General features: G+C 46.6%; 1 protein-coding gene across 4 annotated transcripts; it reads left to right on the top strand.

Moving 5' to 3' along the window:
• The first annotated feature begins 2 nt into the window (after positions 1–2).
• On the top strand, positions 3–19,154 carry LOC146387968 (uncharacterized). 4 transcript variants are annotated; one of them, XM_084925024.1, is made up of 20 exons: positions 3–868; positions 4,023–4,103; positions 5,017–5,094; positions 5,223–5,285; positions 5,987–6,395; positions 6,996–7,084; positions 7,194–7,498; positions 8,410–8,506; positions 8,926–9,210; positions 9,834–9,956; positions 11,547–11,615; positions 13,467–13,631; positions 16,461–16,579; positions 17,002–17,067; positions 17,169–17,270; positions 17,344–17,508; positions 17,785–17,932; positions 18,047–18,158; positions 18,442–18,552; positions 18,844–19,154. In XM_084925024.1, exons 1-20 carry the CDS (start codon positions 542–544, stop codon positions 18,972–18,974), a joined length of 3,045 nt encoding a protein of 1,014 aa, XP_084781150.1. In that variant the 5' UTR covers positions 3–541; the 3' UTR covers positions 18,975–19,154. The 4 variants fall into 4 exon arrangements, with proteins under 4 accessions (XP_084781150.1, XP_084781149.1, XP_084781151.1 ...); XM_084925023.1 differs by lacking the exons at positions 7,194–7,498; positions 8,410–8,506; positions 8,926–9,210 and having other exon boundaries at positions 12–868; positions 5,990–6,395; XM_084925025.1 differs by lacking the exons at positions 7,194–7,498; positions 8,410–8,506; positions 17,344–17,508 and having other exon boundaries at positions 15–868; positions 5,990–6,395; positions 8,926–9,165.
• Positions 19,155–19,493: the final 339 nt, after the last annotated feature.

The raw sequence follows: 19,493 nt of genomic DNA, 5'->3' as shown, positions 1-19,493 counted from the left end.
CCGCTTGTTGCCTGGCAACAATCAACGCTACGAGCTTTCCAACGTGGGACTGCCGCGCGACGTGACGTCAAGTAAGAGTAAACGGTCAACACCACATCCGGTTACCGTCTTAACAATAAAAGTATAACTGGTAAATATTGCTGGCAAGATTCACAACAGAGCCGAAAGACGTGGCGCTAATCTGCATATTTATATAATAAAATCGGTCATGTTAGCATGATTAAGATTTTTGTTTCCACAATACGGGCTTTATTTTGCATTCAAACTTTATTTTGAGAGGTCAGCGTTTGTGCATCCGGCAAATATGGCTAGCTTGTTAAGTTTAGTTAAGTGTTTTCTGTTGAACGTGACTAGATTCCAGCACAAACCCGAGATTACCGCCGCTGGTGGGATGTCTGACTGAAACACCGGAAAACCGACTCTAGGGAAAGACCACTGACACTTGTAATTGTTTTTATGATAAATACCGGGTCTTGAGTAGCTAAGGGTGAAGTTTGAGCTAACGTTAGCTTCACGGTAACGGTTTAACGGTCCGTCAAACATGTCGGAGGAGGTGAGTCTGTACGACCTGCTGAACCTATCCATCGGGACCCCCCAGAAGTCCTCCGTGAACTTCGGCGCCCTCCACTCGCTGCTCCTCGCCATGCTGAAACAGCTGAATCTCCGGGAGGTGAAGACCCGGTGGAGGGACTCCTCTCCGGGTTATTGGAGCCCTGATCTCACGGCGGCCGAGCAGGAGGTTCAGGTGGAGGTTCAGCCGGACACTGACTTCCAGAATCGGGCAGCTACTCCCTCATGCCCGGGCCCGGTCCCCGACCAGCTGAACCTCCTTTCCCGCATCCAGACATGTGAGGACGGCCTCTCTAAGGTGAAGTACTCAAAGACCACCTTAAAGAAAAACCACCTATGATCACTGAGAAATACATCAGAATCTGTATGATGATATATAATCAGTGGAAGATTAAATATAAATTCATACACTTCATACATTTAAATGGAGAAACCTTGTGGTCGATGACACTGCGTTCATAAACAAAACAAAATAATAAAACACAGAAATATTCCTTCACCTGAAATTAAATGAGCAGGAAGGCAAAGTCACCCACTCAGTGGCTCTGATTCACTCTTAAACAAACCAGTTATCATTCGTCATGAGTCATCCCAACCACCTGAACACAGAGTTTTCGAAGTAAAAGAAAGGTTTGGTGCCCGTTTCCAATAAATCAAATTACCGAGGTTGACCTCAGTGACCTCACAACCAATGGTCACCCAGTAATAACCATGGTTCCCACAGTGTGCTGGGCACCAGTGTAACATCCATAACCTGCAGTCACTGTCCTGTATTTGTTGAATTGTTTGAAATTACTGTCTGCTTAAAAAACAACAGTTCCTCAGTTTATGCTCCTTTTCTGGTAGTGCTGAGAACGCAACTTTATTAACATCTGCAGCATGGACGTGTAACAGTGATTAACAGGCAGTATGATGTGGTGACACCACACTACTGTCGTGGTCTGCCTGTTGGTACCATGTATTAAACAATCATCACATTTTTGCTCTGGGCCGCTTTAACTGTGCTGACACCTGTAAACGTGCGTGTGCCTGAATTCTTTGGTGGTTTTGTCGCCTTTTTTGCTTCTTAAAAAGAAAGAAATCCTTGTTTTTCGAGACACTGAACATCAGTGCCAATGCTGTTGCCTGATGTGGTGGGTGATGCTTTTTTGCTGTGTTGCAGTAATGTTCAGAGATATTTTGGAGACGAGCTAAAAGACTACATTTATTTGTTTTTAGTGAATATGTATTGTTTTCCTGCACAAAGTGAGAATAAAGAAACAATAAAGCGTCAGTAAAGACCACACACTGTAGATAACTATATGACGCTGCCCCTGACCGTGGCCCAGCGACTTCTTCTTCTCTTCTTCCATGTCTGGCTTGCAGTGGTGAACATTTCAGCATATTACTAAGCCGCTGATGATAGAGCAGAGCACAATGGGAGATGGGCGCCACCCTGACATCTCAAATGACCCCGGAGTGTCCCCGTTCAGGTTTCTGCAGAGCTGCCGCCGGCAGATGAGCACATACCACATCATCAGGCCGCCAAACAACATTTTGATCTTAAAAACGTCATGCAGCGTGGAGGACGTTAAAGGTTGGAGGTGTTTGTGGTTCACACGTTGCTGCCTCCCCCTTCCCCTCCTCCTCGCACTCTCCTCTCTGCGTGATAGGGGGTAATTAGTCCCCTGCAGAGATGCCTCTGGTTGTCAGGGGATGAATAGCTCTCAGGTGAAGAGCGGGACACCGAGCAGGTGCACGGAGGTGCGGCTGAATCATTCATGTCCTCTGTGGTCTCGGCCCGGGTCAGCTGCTGTTTCTGCTGGCGCGCCCTCTTCATCCTGCTGCATGACCTCAGTGTGTTCTCCATGTGCAAGGCCGGATGGCAGGCATCACCCATTAATCTGACAGACAACTGTTTACCTGAACATGGCTTTTGGTGCATCGGGGTTGGGTTGGGTTGGGGGGGGATTATAGTTAATGAGTGACTGATCTGAACGAGGCTGGAGTGTAACCCGAACACAGACGGAGCTCAGGACCTCACAGAACTGTTCCGCCATGTTGGCGAGTCTTTTTCCTAAATCAGATTGAGAGACATCAGCAGGTTCTCATTATTTAGAGAAGCAGTTATGAATATTTTGGATATGCAAGTGATAGGACTTCATCTAATGATGATTTCGTAATGTTCTCCATTTACTGATTGAGTTTTTGCTTTCTGAACATTTTGGTTGTGTTGAGTTAAAGGCCGTCACCAGCCATAACATAGACTGTAGATAAATGATGGACAAAGCTAATGTGACCTGTTGGTTTTGGTCTCATTTTTGCCAGAAGAGACCATATTTGTACCAGAGCGAACAGCGTGGGAGACTGCACAGGAGCATCACACTGACTTGGATACCTGCTGATCAGTGCTCGGTAACATCCAATTAAAATCCTCGAATTTCACCCAAACTGGAGCTCAGACTTGTTGGACTGCACAGCAGCCTTGTTAGCCAAAAGTCATCCCAGAAAGCAGCGAATCAGAGTCTGTGTTTTATACCAAACCATGAGCGTCGTAAAGCTGAGCAGGTAGCTTTGGTGCTGAAAACGAACCAAACAGCGGGAGAGTTTTCCCGAAGAGTAATGAAGAATCCGGATTAGCTGTATGGGAATGTAATTTGTTTTAAAGTGTTTGAACCGTCCTGATGACCCCGGACACAAGGTGAGGCTGCACTCATTAACCAGCTCTGAGTCACTGAGGCCCGAGCCGTGGGGGGTCGCCATGCATCACTCGGCACATTTGACACAAGTTAAACAGCAGCTCGCACACAGCTCAGGAATTTCCTTTGCTTCGGCGTGAAAGGACAGATCGAACCGTGTCCGTTTGCTCTGCAACAAACCTCACGCCACCCCCACAGGAAGTGTAAATGACCCACAGGTCAAAGAGCCGATCATCAACCCAACGCACTTCACGCTACATCCATCAAATTAAATTTAAAAAATAACAACATCAGAGCACATCAGCTTCCCTATTCTGATGATTTCTCTCATATTTGGACAATTATTGTACTACAGCAGTTATTTTCTAAATGTACGTCACTGCCACACATGGACATCCACAGAAAATGAGTCAAACATCTTGTACCACTAACCCAGGCATCAGCAACCGCTGCTGTGACAGCGCCATTATTCATCCAGATAATCCATAATCTATAATCTATATCTAATCCATACATCAGCACAAATCGCAGGACGAGATGCGAGATAAGAAAGAAAAACCTGCATCACCAGTTTTAAAAATCTCCCAGATCAGTGAAACACCAGAACAGACACGCCCCCACCCACACATCTGACTTCCTGCGACAACTCCTCATCCAATCGGTGAGCAGAAAACCACCAGGTGTCACCTTTTACACACCTACAGGATGAGAAGCAGTTTTTTTGTAGTGAAAATGTGCAGCGTACTGATTCGAAGCTGTGTGCTGTGTCTGCAGTCGACGAGGCTGATCCTGGACCTGAACGAGCAGAACGAGCGTCTGAAGGAGCAGATGGAGGAGCTCCGGCAGCAACACGAGGTCGGGCCGTGCACAGCGAAACACACCGCAAACACCACGACCGATCACACAGCACAAAGAAATAACACACTGAAACGTTTTAAAATGATTACAGTAAATTAGAGCAAAAACAAAAAATCACAAACGCTGGGACAGATTCTGTCACCTGCACCGATTCCAACCTGCTCTGATGAAGCTCCACGTACGGACGCTGCTGATCACAAACCAGATGGTCCCGCTCCTCTTTAGCCCGCAGGACCATCTGGAGTGAGATCGGGCCAAATTCATTAAACATTTTTAATTATATTTAATTTTTCAAACTTTTTCTATGAAACTCTGATCCAGGTTTTATGGAGGTGCTTCTACTTTCAATAATCAGAAATCAAACAGTCAGTCAGAAAACTCAAAGAGCCTGATATACTTTATTTATACTTTATACTTATTTAGATATACTTTATTTACTACAGAAGTAATATTAGACACATCTTATAACAGCATCACTCAAATAAACAAAATGAAAATTTTAATGTGGTAAAACACGACACACAATAAAGGAGCCCAGTTTAACAGAAAAAATGAAATACGCAGAATAATAAAGCTCCATAAACAAAAAATAGAAACCTGCAACTAGAAATAAAATAATAAATAGAAACTGTCAGAAAAAAAAGTTCTGGTCTGACTGGATAGATTTATGAATCTGAACCACAGAAAGTTTCTCTGCTGTCCAAAAGTCTCAGTCAATGTTCAGCTGAAGAAAAGAGCTCATCATAGCAAATATTTCATGTATGTTTGCAGGGAAACACGCTGATTCTGAGCCACGCCATATTTTCAGTGTCTTCTCGCCCTCAGGCCTCGGCGCTCAGCGATGGAGCTCAGCTGATGCTGGATGTGGATTCGTGGGATGTTCTGATCTCTCTCTCTGTCCTGTGTTCAGATGGTCGGTGACGCTTTGGGGACGGCCACTCGGGTGGAGAGCTGCTGCCACCGTGTGGACGCTCTGGAGGAAACTGTGGTGAGGGTTTGTCTGAGGGGAGGATGTGACACTGTTTAAACTGTTGGCTACTGGCTTCTGTGTAATAATGTAATTCTGACAGTTTAATGAGGACATGCCCAAACCTCGTGATTTCACTGTTGTTACAGAAGTCTCTGAGGGACGCAGTTCTGCCCGGCGACAGAGAGGGCGAGACAGAAAAATTCCAGAAGGTGAGAAAGAAACAGAAACTTGTGTTTCATCAGAGACCTGCAGCTCAGCTGAAACAGACGAGCTTACAGCCAGATGTTTAGAGTCCTAAAGTTATTTTAGTGTCGAGCAATTGGAGGAAAGCAGCCATGTTTGTGTGCAGAGCCGAGCTGAGGCCTCAGCAGGTGATTATTTATCAAGAAACAAGAGACAACAAGCCAAACAGGTGGATGTGGCATGAAATTTTGCTTTTAAAGAAGGTTCTTTAATCAAATTTAGATAAAGTTGGGGCAGATGTTCATGGGAATCTGATTTCTTTGGCATCAAAGAGAAAAAAATAAAAATTCCAGCTCTGCTGTTTTTATTTGAACCATCCATATCACACACGTCTCTGTTTTGGAATTAATTTGATCTTCACCCGTCTGTTTATTATTGAAGAACCTCTGCTGCTCACTCCCAGCTCCATGTTTTTATGCTTGGACTCTGCACAAGCAGCTTCGTGTGATTAAGAGGTTCATAATAATCCTTCTTAATCTCACCCCGAGCTTTGGTGCAGCTCCAGAGTTTTCCCTGAAACAAGCTCTTTTAGCTCCACTCCCACTAAATCAGCTTGATTCTGATTGGCTGCCCTTCACTGCTGTGTTCCTGACCAGCGGTATGCATTGGAGTACAGTGTTGATATTTGTCTGCAGTTTCAGAGTGTTTGTCTCTGACTTCCTCACAGGAGCCTGGAGATTCAGGGGTCGATAATCAGCTCGTGGCAGCCAAACAAACCTCCTCGCCTTCCGGCAGTGACTTCACCGAACCTCCTCAAAGCAGCACACCTCCCTCCTCCCACCCCGACAAGGTCACCGTTGGACCAGCAGCTCCAAGTTCTCCAAATAAATCCGAGTGCTCTTCGGTCCAGTCAGGGCCGCCTCCACAGGCTGGTGTTAAAGCAGACTCTGCTGGTAAACCTCCAGCTTCAGATTCCAACAGCTCCACACCATCCACAGAGGCAGTGGAGGCCCTGAGGAGTGTGAGCCAGCTGCAGGAGAGGCTCGTCCAGGTGGAAGCTCACGTAGCGGTGTTAGAGAAAGGAAAGGCAGACCAGAGTCAGCTGGCTCAGCTCAGAGAGCTCATCGCCAACAAAGGTGACGCCATGCAAGCTGTTAGAAAGTCTCTCATGAACACAGCTCTCATTTAAAGTGTTCAGATCACAGTGTGAGATCTGAAGTCATAGCATGAAGAATATATTAGAGCTGCACCAACCTTTGATTTTATTTGATCTTTCTTAAATGTTTTTACAAATTATTTTGTTTAAAAATGTCTTAGCCTCCCAAAAATGAGCTTAAGTTATCAGCAGAATGTGAAGAAACAGCTGCTACGAGTTTGTGCCCGAAACATCTGTTGTTGTGTGGCCACACTTGTGTGTAATGCCTAATTGTACCACAAGGTGGTGCAGTCTTTCTTTAACCTGGTAAGTCAGTGAGAGCACTTCTTGAGGGAGAGGGTATAAAGAACACACACATCCCAAAAATGTAACACCCCTCCTGGTAAAACACTGCCCCCCAGTGGTAAAAGTTTGAGTAAACTTTTATAGGTTTTTACAATAATTACTGTAATTTATCCTGTAACTATTATTTGTACATATTACAGCTCAAACTTCATGGAATGAATGAGAATTTCAGCACTTTTAGAGCATCTGATTTATGCTCCCAGACTGCGATGCTGATGTTATGTTGAACATTTAGGTTCCCATGGAGACGCGTTCAGTAACCTGATGGATCAGCTAAATGAGCAGAGAGGTTTGATAGACCGCCTGATGAGCGACCGAGGAAAGGTGAGTAAGAACCAACCTGAACAACCCTCTCCTCCTCAAACATCAGCACAAACGCTGCCGTGTCACTTCCTGTCTGTCTGCTCTGATGGTTAAATTTGTCCGTCTGAAGCTGGACGACTTGGAGGACATGCTCATGAGCCTGATGAGCCCACACAAAGAAAGCACCTCCGAGGTAACTATAGAGAGGGCGGAGTTACAAGTGTCAGAGTGGGCGGAGTCAGAAGCTTCAGAGGCGGAGTCAGAAGCTTCAGAGAGGGTGGAGCCAGAAGTGTCAGAGAGGGTGAAGTCAAAGGCAGTTTCAGAGAGGCTGGAGCAAAAGGAAGCTTCGGAGAGGGTGGAGTCAGAGGTTTGCAGAAGAGTGGGTTCAGACAGCGAAGGTTACCGAGAGCTCAGAGAGCAAATATCCTACCTCAGGTAAAGACACACAGGAGGGAGAGCCAGTTTTACATCACCCGACAGAAGTTTTAAAAGGAGCCCTGACCATGAATATACATATACAGCTTCCTGTAGTAACACCAGCTCAGCTATTTTAAGCTCGCTTTAACTGTTTAGAGAAAAAATGGCAAATTTAGGAGAAAAAAGTTTGAAAATTTTTGAAGTCTCGGCTTGAAGCTGAGGGCAGTGAGAGATGCGTGAACGTGATGAAACTGCCCCGGCAACACGAAGGCAGTCGCAGCTACGGAGGCGAGAGGATCTGTGTATGCATTTAACTCTGGCCCCGCCCACTTCGCATCACCAGCAGTTATTTCGTCCGTCACAGCCGGAGTTGTTAAATGTCATTGTCCTTTAAGACCGAGTTCATCACCCAAGAGCTCCTGAACCAGCACTCCTGCAGCGCCTCGAGGCGACTGTTGTTGGGATTTGGAGCTTTATAAATAAAACAGATTTTTTTTACAGCAAGTGTGGCACGCCTAAACAAGGGCGGTGTTGTGGTGACAACGATGATGGCGCCTGACAGAAACTAGACCTAAAACTGTTATTTTATAATGAAGCATCTTCTTCTAACGCCCGTTTCACAAGAATTCACCGACTTTGTTATCAGGTCGGTTTCATGTTCACATGTGTAAACACGATCAGTCTTTTCTGTCACAGAGGAAACACTAGTGGGCGATGCAGTTTGTAGCGTCATTGCGTGCATTTCCGGCCACTTCTTCTTCTGACATCATTTTTTGAACTGCCTGGAAGAGAATGATTCAACTTGCAGAGAGAAACTCGCTAAACGCGCTGAATCAGGGCTCCTTTTAGTCTTTCGAAACTTGTCAGGAGTTTTATTCACCCGGGTCACTTTAGTCGTTGTGCTTTCATGATGGCGCCCTCGTGTCCAGGAAGCGTGTGCAGTGGCTGGAGGAGGACGTGAAGCAGCTGCGGGTGAAGCAGACTCAGTGTGAGGAGAAAGCGGCAGACCAACAGCTACAACGTCAGGTCAGGCAGGAAGTGCTGAAGCTCAGGAGGCAAACTGGCGCCACCTACAGGGAGGGAACGGAACAGCAGCACACGTGTAAATGGCGAAGTCATAATTTAGGAATTTTGTTATGCTTGGCACATTTGGAAAAAACAATCAGAAAAAATATCAGAAAAGTTGTTTGTTTTGGTCAAGGAGCCGCGTCACTTTAGTTTTTGGTGTCAGGTGTTTACCTGTAGGTGGCGTCTGTTTCCTGAATGTCATGCAGGAGACATCATGTAGATTTCCACACTGTAAAAAAAGTCTCAAATGACATTGTGAGTCTGAAAAAATTCCAGACAAAGCACGAGCAGAGGAAACAGAGAAACAGTCAAAGATGCCCTGGTGTTTCAGGCGACATGCATCAGTCTAATCTCAGTTCTTTGCCCTCCGACCTCAGCTGGACGACCTGCGGGGAACGCTGGAGGACACAATCTTGTCCTTCACATCTCAGCTGTCCACGAGTCTATGCGATGAGGCCGTGCAGGCGGAGAGTGGTGGTCCGAGCGTCCGTCAGAGCGAAGAGTGGTCAGCTCTGAATGCCAGAACAACAAACATTGGAGAGAAGCTCAGCTTTCTGTTCGAGCACTACGAGCAGCTGCAGGACGCGGTGAACAGACTGATCCAGCAGCAGGGCGGAGCCAGAGAAGGGCCGCCGCAGGACCGAGAGGCAAGCCAGAGCAGGGTGAAGCTAGGGAACATTTCAGAGCTGCACGCTGGGTTTAAGAGAGTGCTGAAAACACCTGACTTTGATTTTTACCTTTTAAGGTCACGTCCAAGCTGCTCCTACCTTGGCTGCTGTTTTTAGATCTCTCCATAACTCACAGTCTAAGTACTGTAGGTGGCTAAAAATCTCACAACTTTCCTCATGATGTTCTTCCTCAGACACCACAGGAAGTTCTAGCTGTCTCTTCCTGGTGGACAGATTCGTGACGCTCAACACTGTGAGCGATGCGGTCCTCACCTGAGATGCCGTAAACTGCAGATTGTTGCAGACGCAGCAAAAGTCTGCAGGGTTTGAGGTTTTTGATGAAACCGCAGAGCGTGCAGGGTATGAGGTCTGGATGGACTGCCAGGAAGTGATCTAAAAATAGCAGCAGTGGTGGAAGTGGCCCAGAGGTGCTCCAGGAGATGATGTTAAAGGGGAGGTCAAAGTCCTGGAACCTCGTCTGGAAACTAAACGTCACTGCTCCGATATACACAGAATACACCGGGGTTAAGCTGTCTGCAGGAAGATCTCTGATTCCTTCTGTGTGTGTGTGTGTGTGTGTGTGTGTGTGTGTGTGTGTGTGTGTGTGTGTGTGTCAGAACGTGGAGCTGGTGAACGGCGTGCAGCAGGCGATGCTGCAGCTTCAGGCCGACTGTAAGAAGCTAAACGAGACGATGAGATCGCTGCACGAAGACAGCAGACGCAAGCAGAGACACATCGAGGTAAAACATGCAGCGCGTTCGTCATCACATGTCATTCAGTCTCAGCTACCACAGCATCACACAACAGGACGAAAACTATGGCGTTATTTTTGTGCCACTATTCTGAGCGCAAGTAAAAAACATTTGCAGGTGCAAGTGTTGCATTTTGAGGAGAAATTTATTTTTGAGCGAAGAAAAGCTAAATTTGAGTGAACAAAATTCATTCCTGCGTGCAAAAAATTTATTTCAGTGTTTGCTGTTATCCACACACACACACAACAGCAGCCCCTCGCTCAGTTTTTGCGCTCGCTCGCAATGTGTTGCTCGCACTCTCTCATCTCCGAGAACGTTAGAGCACTTATGCAAATATGTGATGTCTTGATGAATCGAGCAGATATTTGAAGTTTACACAGAAACATTCTCGCATGAAAATATCTTAAAGTTTATTTTGTGACCCAGAAAGAGTAATATTTCAAACTCCGCCACTCTGTGTTCCTCCGCCACTGCCTCGTTTGAGTTTTGGACGAAATGGATTCTGGGATATTGCATTTCGTCATTTCAAGCTGATTGGAGACCAGAACAGCCAATCAGATTTTGCATCCAAGTCTGTGATTGGCTGGTTTTGTGGCACAAATATAACGGTGTAGAGAAAGAGTTGAGCGCGCACGGGCAGAAATGTTGAGAGCGCGAGCAACACATTGCGAGCGAGCGCAAATGCAAAAACTGAGCGAGAGGGGCTGCTGTTGTGTGTGTGTGTGTGTGTGGATAATAGCAAACACTGAAATACATTTTTTGCACGCAGCAATGAATTTTGTTCACTCAAATTCAGCTTTTCTTCGCTCAAAATAACTTTCTCCTCAAAATGCAACACTTGCACCTGCAAAAAGTGTTTACGTGCGCTCAGAATAGTGGCACAAAAATAACGCCATAGAAAACCAGCATCTTAATATGAACTGTGATGACACTTTTTACTTTTAATTTAAGGTGTAAATGCACCAAAAATAAACCAGTGTGAGACCACGGTGTTACTTACTGCTCCACTCAAACGTCTCAACCAGAACAAACCGCAGAGGTAGGACGTGCTGCGACGTGTGCGACACGTGACGGCAAGAAAGAGTCCTTGAAACAGTCATTTAAGACAGCGGTCCCCAACCCCCGGGCCTCGGACCGGTACCGGTCCGTGAGTCGTTTGGTACCGGGCCGCGAGAGTTGAGGCTCAGGCGTGAAATGTAGTTTTCAGGGTTTTTATCGGTTTTCAGCGTTATTTTGTTATCGTTTTGATCGTTTACTCGGTTTTCCTGGGTCTTTTCACGTGTGTTATGAATAAATCTTCTTTTTTTCGGTACCGGTACTAGTTTTATTTTGTTGTATTTATCCGCGACACCTTAAAGGCCGGTCCGTGAAAATATTGTCGGGCATAAACCGGTCCGTGGCGCAAAAAAGGTTGGAGACCGCTGATTTAAGATTCAAACTGCAGGTTGCTCCCGAAACTGCTTTTATCCAAACAGTTTTTCATCCGTAAATATTTTGTCTTTATTGTCATTCTTCTAAAAATGTAAAAGTTGAATTGAACAGCTGAGGAGACGAGCTGACGGACTCTCGTCTCTGCAGGAGCTCTACAAGACGACGGAGGAGCTGGAGGTGAACAAGGCCGACAAGCAGATGGTCGAGAGTGAAATCGTGAGTTGGCTCATTTTAACCTCCCACCTGTGGGAGGAGTCAGACTCACCTGCTTTAGTTTCAGATGTTTGGGTGTGATCTGTTCCTCGGTAAGTCCTGCAGGCCGGCTTCGGCTTTTTTACGGAGCTAACAGCCGGTGTTCTATGAGCCAGGTGTTTCCAGATGTCTCAGCCCACCTGCCGGACTCGCCCTGAGTCGAGGCTAAAGGTGGAATCTGCAGATGGAGGCCATGTTTGGCCCAATCACCTATTAGGAACCTCCTGCTCTAAGCAGCTCCCTCTCCCAAACATGCAGATTAATGCAGACGTTCTCGTTTGGCTCTCGGTGAAGGCGGTCGCACTTTTCTCCTCTCCTCTCCCTTATCTTCCCTGCTTAGCTTCTTATGTCCTTGTCTTGTCTCGTGTTTTTACTTTTCCCTGGAACACTCTCTCACAGTCTGTTTCTAAAACCTAAAAGAGAATTATGGATTTGATCAACTGGTCTCTGAATGCTATTGACACCCTTTTCTCAACAAGAAGTCTGAGCTCGGGAGAGCCCGAGTGCCCTGGAGGGACTTTCCCTGCCGGATACACGATGGACAGGTGGCAGAAATGGAGGATCGTGTGCCTGGCGGGACTGTCGATCGAGGACGCTGAAGATATCTACCTATTCGGAACCATGGTAACAGGGTTCTTGCTGATCGGAGCTGGCTTGGCCCTGGCTTATCGGAGAATTAAGAAAGCGGAACCGGCTGTTCAAACCCCCACAAGGCTGCCCGCTGGGATTGAAACGATGGGACGAGGCGCGACTTCTCAGAATGGGCTCACTGAGAGCACCATGGTTAAGACCTTGGAAAAGATTACGGCTGCCGTGAACGCTCAGAATAACACCTCTGAGCGAAAGTTGGATCACATCTTGGAGCAGCTCACTGCGGCCGTGAGATCTCAGAATCGGCTCTTTGAGCACAAGAATGACAACATCATGGAGCATAAGGTTGATACCATCATGGAGAAGCTCGTGGCTCTCCATCGGGAGATTGAGAGACCAGTGTCGGAGTGTTAAAGAACAGCTTTGAAATTCTCATGAGTTGTTCGCACTAAAGAAAAATCACCATTATAATGTGGATACCCCTTCGGCGCCAGCTGTGGTCTCAAGGCTGGAGCTGAACAACAACACCCTGATAACGACTGTGTTTAGTCCGTTCCTCCCATTCCATGCAAGGCCACCTGGGTTGGCTGGAAGACTGTTTACTTAGCCTGGCAGGGCGAAGGACACTGTCTCAGCTGAACTCTGGACACACATACATATACACTGATATGCACACACTCATCCCCCTCCCTTTCCAAACACCTTCGATGCTTGTTCCCTCCTGGGAACACGGCGGGTCTGAGCCCGCGCTGGAATGGTAGCGCTGGGCAGGATGGCTGCTGTGTTTGCCTAGGATTACTCCTCACCCCCCACCCGACCCTGTTGCTTGTCACGTGCTCCATAATGTTGTGCTGTGGACATTTATGTGCTTTTTTGTGCAGAGGAGTTTTTTTGTTTCCTGTTCTCATGCTGTCCTCCCAGGAGCCCAGCATGAGCAGAGGTCTCTTTTTTTCCTCTTGTACTTTCCCATTGTAGTGTACATTTCAGTGTTTTTCTGTAACGCTACCGATCTCCGACCTGTATCCCCATGTGATGTCTGTGTTGTGTGTGTAAGGTCGGGGGGGGGGGGGGTCCCATTTCACTGCAGGGCAACCTGCATGTGGTGAATAAAGCCTTGATTGATTGATTGATTGATTGAGACGTGTGTGAGGCGACTGTTTCAGGACACTTGTCGGCCTCCGCCTTCTCGCCGTTGACCTCCCGATTCTCCCTCTGTGCCCGTAGAGAGCAGACAAATCGGCCCTGGAGGGGAAAGTGAGCCGGCTGCAGCTCGACTCGGTGACGGAGCAGCTGAGCGGGATGTTCCACGAGCTGCTGAACAAGGTGACGAGTCAGGAGCAGGACTGGCACAAACTCATGGGCAAGCTCTCCACCGAGATGGAGTGTAAGGTAGGAGAGCCACGCCTGCAAACTCAAACTGATCTGAGATCAGAGCTCAGAGGGAAGGGTAATGGGTTTAAATTTAAAAACATATTTTGTCTTTAAATCGTGACGACGTCTCTGCTACAGCTGTGACAGAAGGTAAAACAACACGCTGCAGTATCGTAGATTTTACGCTTCGGTCATAACAGGCTGATCCGGGGCGTCACATGTGCGATGTAGGGTTTTCAAATTAACACCACAGGAGCATCTGTTAAAGATCTCAGACTGTGTCTATATGTCAGCTTGGGTCTTAGACTCCGCCTCTCTGGGAACATCTCAGGCTCTCCGAGGTATGGAGGCCTATCTCCCCTCACCACACTCCCTGCCAGTGGCCGATGCCCTCAGACGTTGGTGTGTTGGTGGTTCTTGGTGTCTGGGGCTGGGCACTCATGTATGTACCGACTCACTCCTGGTGGCTGATTGGCGGGGTCTGGCGCCTGTGGCCCGGCTGGGCCCCTTCCAGGGGGTGGGGTGCTCTCAGGCCTCTGGCCTCTGGGCCTGAGGCTCAGTCTTCTCTGGCACAGCTCGCTGCCGGCAGAGCCGGCGGGCACGTCACTGCAACCCCTCTGGCCTCTGCTCCGTGGCTGCTGGGTGACCTCTTGTGTGGGGCTCTCCTCAGCTCTTCCCAGGAGGGTGGCACGGTTGCCCCCCTGGTGGTCCTCCTTGGGTCCTCGTATTCTGGGGCCTCTGGATATCTGGGGCCTGGATCTCCTCCATACCTGCTTCATGCCCTGGGGGACGGGGCTATGGCTCCCCACACTCCCTAGCAGATCGTTGCATGGAGAAACCTTTTGAATACAAGCGTGCTGATCCACACAGGTGTGCACAGACACAAACTACACCTTTCTTGGCAGCTACCTCAAAGCACATTGTGTGCTGCACTCTAAAAAGTAATTCAGAGGCTTTTAGTAAACATCACTATAAATATAAGTTAGATAAGCCTGATAAAATCTATGAATATCCTTTTAGTAATCATTTGAGTTTGATAAGTTGAAATAAATGTCTAAAATGTTAACGTATGTGTTTGTGTTAAATTAACGTATTTATTTACATTTATCTCAGACAAAAAATTCAGTATGTGGTTCACAGAATACCTTCTTTACATGTACTTAATATTTTTGTTTAAAATTTAATCAAAATATTTGAGAAATATGTATCTATACTCATCAGTAACTTGTACTAAAATCATTAATTATTCAAATCAATATTATTTATTGTCAGCAACTACAACTGAAAAGTGTAAGTAAAACACGATAACGTAGAGTAATTGAGTACCATGAGCCTTTTTCATTGTTTTGTTCATTTTGTTTTTTAAATACACTGAGCGTTTGTGTTTGCGCTCCTGGTTTGACATTTATCCTTCAAGTATGTGAGGCTTTGAGCTAAAAGGGAAAAGGCTCTTGTCTTTTTAGTGCTTGTTTATTTTGATTTTTTTGCCATGTTTATGAAAATTAAATTTTCGTTTGGAAAAATGTTTAACATGTGGTCATTTTTCATACATGTATTATGAAAAACACAACTACATATTAGTTTGTTTGGTTTTTCAGACTTAGACTACCAGTGAAATACAATAACATTCATATTTGAATATTTGAATCTTGTAATCGGAAGGTTGCCGGTTCGAGCCCCGGCACCGACAGTCTCGGTCGCCTACTGGTTGCCTACTGGTGGTGGTCAGAGGGTCTGGTGGCGCCAGTGTCCAGCAGCCTCGCCTCTGTCAGTGCGCCCCAGGGTGGCTGTGGCTACAATGTAGCTGCCATCACCAGTGTGTGAATGAATGAATGTAGTGTAAAGCGCTTTGGGGTCCATAGAGACAAAGTAAAGCGCTATACAAATACAGGCCATTTACCAGATTTAATATTAAGTACAATTTTGATTACGTTCAGTTTACAATATGAAGTAAATGGAACAAAATTTTGGATTAACTGACATCTATATTTCAGTTACACTGACCAAGCATGTCAGTGTTATTTACTCAATTGTTTCATGTTTGTGTAACAACTACAATTATTGATTTCAACTTAATATGTTTAAGCTTTAGTTATTCAATTGATCAAGTATATTGAACAGATTTGACCGGTTTCCAATCTACTCAATATTTTTAAGTGTAAAAGTGTTGCCTCAAAAATTTTAAGTAAATGTCAGTGTCGATCTTGCGTGCTGCACAATAACATGTAATATTTAGTATCTACTGTTATCTACTGTTAGCTAGTTTATTGTGATGGTGTTGTATTTATTATGTTGCTCTTTGTTGTTTGTTTTCTCTTCTGGTTTTTTATCTCCATATAGGTGATCCAGGTGTTTTGTTTGTTTTTCTTTTCCTTTCTCCCTTTCTCACCGTCTCTTCTCTCCTCTGTTTTTCTTTCTCTCCCTCTCTTTCTTTCATTCTTTCTCCCTGTCCTATCCCCCAGTCATGTCTGTCCCGTCTGTAACAACCGAAAATAAAATCAAATAAATACATAATTATAATAAAGGTCAATCAAATGGACCAATATGGCAAGGCCATGATGATCCACTTGGTAAAGTAAATCCACTTGGCATCTTTCTTGGCCTTCAGACAACAATTCTGACGGCTAAAGATCCAAACGGGACAAAAAAAAAGGTTTGGATCTCAGTGACCTCAAAGTCAAGGTGTTGTTGTTTTTATTAAGAAAACCAAAAGAACGTGGAAATATTTTTATAATTTACTGGAAACTATGAATGCTAGAAGTTTTCTAGAATTGATTTTAAAATAAAAGAGTCATGGTTCTGATCTGATGGTTCTGATCTGATGGTTCTGATCTGGTCCCTCTGCAGCTGAACCGGATCGAGCTGGACTCTGTGAAGAAGCAGCTGGAGGATCGCTGGAGGAGCATCCACGAGAAGCTGCAGGCTCAGGCGGCGCCGGAGTACGAGGACGCCGCCGGGATCAGGAAGTGAGAACACTGCACCCTTACACGCAGTACAGCTCACGATCACGGGTGCTTCCAGGAGATCCAATCAGGAGAAAGAGGGCTTTTAGGGAGGGGCTAACAGAGATGGGATGAATTGAAGGATTATTTTGACCTGTCAGTCATGCACAGCTGCTCTGGCAGACGATATATGTCCCTAACATTATTATTATTATTGTTAACATTATTGGCTTTGATCTGAATGTAATCTGTTGCTAAATGTTCCATAATTAGCGTCTGACTGAAACATCTGCAGACAGTGTTTGTTCAGATTTCGTCTGAATCAGACACATGAGGTAACAAAGAAGGAGGAGCATTTTTTATGAATGTCTTCAGAACATTTTAAATATATGCAGCAGGTGAAGGGCTGAGAAGCACTGAAGATTTGTCCTTGTGTTTATTTCCAGACAGCTCGTGGAGAGATTCCACTGCCTCTCCTGCGACCGGCCCATCGTGAAGCACACGCCTGGACCGTGAGTGAACACCTCTCCCAGAGTACGTGACCCAAACCTCTGAGCTGCTGTCTGAACTCCTCCCCTCTCCTACATTTGTACCTTTTCTTTGAGGGTTAAAGGCATCTGGTGACGCTGCCCTCGTTTCCTGCATTCCCCTCGCACAAGTCCATCAGGCCGTTCACCGTTTACACCATGGAGCAGTTACGCCAGCACTACCGGAGGTGAGTTACCTGCACACACATGGTGAGGCTCCTCAGTGTCTTCTGTTCTGATGAGCCCCTGTCACCGCCTCAGCCAGCAGCCAGGCACCAACCGCTGCAGGTACGAGGCAGCTAACGCGTGCAGGAGCAGGGAGCGGCTTCAGAGGAGCCGCGTCACCGCGTGCAGGCAGATAGAGAGCGTAGAGATGCAGGGACGGCCGCAGCACGGCGATGGCACGAACACAGCGCAAGGCCAGCAGTGAGTCAGGGCAGGGGTGGAGCTTAAAGTCTGCGGTTGCTACAGGGTTAACGTGGAAAGAGCAAGACTGTAATTTCATGCGTTCACTCGATCACTGAGTTTGAACTTCAGTGCTGCCGTTACCGTTCTGCAGCGTTTCTGAGGTGAAGCTACAGAAAATCAGCACGATGGAAAAATGTCACGTACACGATGATGATGTCATTAGAGGTCAGTGAGCAGGTCTGTGATTTCTGTGTTGATCACCGTTCCATTTCTCTGTTCTCACGCCTCGGGCAGCGAGCGCATATCTGAGCTGACGGATTATGGTCACCTGGCTGCGGCGCGGAGCTGCGGTGGGAGTCACCACACCAACGCTGCGGGCAGCCAGCGCCGTGGCGGCCCGCAGTACACAAAACTCCACGGTGAGGTGGACGGTGCGATTCAGGTACGTCTGAGGAAAATGGGCCTGAAACTGCAGCGAGGTCTTAAAGATCTGTTTGAGGTTTCACATTGTGTGTGTGTGTGTGTGTGTGTGTGTGTGTGTGTGTGTGTTGGTCAGTCGGAGGAGGTGGATATCGTTGGACTGGACGGGCGCATTTACAAAGGGCGCCTGAACGTCCCGGCCTGCAGGAACTCAGAAACTAAACTGCCAACGATCCCCACCAGAGACGGTAAACTCTGAATCCATCACACGTCACTAACGCTGCGTCACGCTCCGAGGGAAATATACTCACATCTGAATAACGCACAGGCTACACAACACAACCCCCAACACCTGAAGCTCGACTCCAGCAGACGTTTGCACTGAGTTCAAGTTAAAAATTCCAAAAGAACAGCCTCACAGCGCTGCTGTGAACACACAACAATGACACCTGGTTGTCATGGTGACTCCAGGTTTGCAGTGCTTGTTCTTCTTCGCTTTGGTCACATGTTCCACCTGCTCCGTGTCTGCAGGCGTGTATAAGAGTAAGGACAAAGCCAAGCCTGCTGCCTCTCCAGAGGTGGGACACAGCACCCCTCTTCATCAGCCCTGCAGTCCCAGGAGTGCAGCGTGCAGCCGCTCGGGTGAGTCATTCACGCAGGTAAAGGTGTCATCAGTACCAGTTAAAACAAAAGAAGCTAAGAAGATGAGGAACACCTTGATCTCTTCCCCCCGAGAGTAGCAGGAGGAGGTGGCCGGGGTGAGGGAGGTCTGGGAGTGTCTGTTGTTTCTGCTTCACCTTTAAAGTTTAAACTGAAGTGAATCCTTCTGTGTCGACAGCAGAGCGCCTGAGTGTCTGTTGCTTTTAAATTCATCTGATGTCTAAATGTCCTGCAAACACAAACCTGGCTCCTCCTCCTCTCCTTCCTCTCCAGCATCCAGCTGCTCCGGTCGTGATTGGCCCGTCTCGGCTCTGGGCTGTGCGTCTCAGAGCTCCATCGCTCAGGGTTCAGCTGTGGCTGACAGCACCACAGAGCCTCCAAGCAACGAGCCCCTCAACCTGTAGGGGGCAGCGTCTGCCTCCATGTTGTGTTTAGTTTGTGAGTGCAGACAGAGGTTCGGGTAACCTCCTCCTGCTTATCGTCCAGACTACACATCCCAGAAACCCCCTGTGATGTGGCGCTGTACTTATTTTTTCACTCTGAATATTGTTGTTAACAGATAATAAACTTTAGCGTGAATTTAATCACTTTTTGGAACATCAGATATTAAACATCAAACAGATGTTATTTATCATAAGTGAGCCACGTTTAACGTTTTATCTTAAAGGATCCTTTTGATGTAATTCACAGTAAAACGTCACAGAGTCTGTCTGAAGATGGCCTTTGTATGTTTATTTGAAAAACAGAGGATTCCCTCTTAATCAAACCACCTGATCAACTATTGATTACTGAAATAATCAATAGTCTTTAAAAGGCTTTAAGAAGGTCAGGGGAGGTATAGAATTATAGAATTATTTCACCTTTCTTTCACCTCCACAGCCATTTACACACCTTAGCTCGTGTGATTAGATGGGGACAGTCCC

This window comes from Perissodus microlepis, chromosome 4 (genome assembly GCF_051167445.1).
Source record: "Perissodus microlepis isolate ML-2025 ecotype Zambia chromosome 4, ASM5116744v1, whole genome shotgun sequence".
NCBI classification, from domain to species: domain Eukaryota; kingdom Metazoa; phylum Chordata; class Actinopteri; order Cichliformes; family Cichlidae; genus Perissodus; species Perissodus microlepis.
The sequence above is the reverse complement of the archived record's forward strand: the minus strand, read 5'-3'. Positions and strand labels throughout refer to the sequence as shown.

Excerpts from the sequence above, each read along its gene's own strand:
- LOC146387968 (XM_084925024.1), top strand. The coding sequence starts at position 542 with ATGTCGGAGGAGGTGAGTCTGTACGACCTGCTGAACCTATCCATCGGG. Across the intron at positions 9,211-9,833 it reads GAGAGGCAAGCCAGAGCAGG|AACGTGGAGCTGGTGAACGG; the intron begins GTGAAGCTAGGG and ends TGTGTGTGTCAG. Across the intron at positions 17,933-18,046 it reads AGGTGGACGGTGCGATTCAG|TCGGAGGAGGTGGATATCGT; the intron begins GTACGTCTGAGG and ends TGTGTTGGTCAG.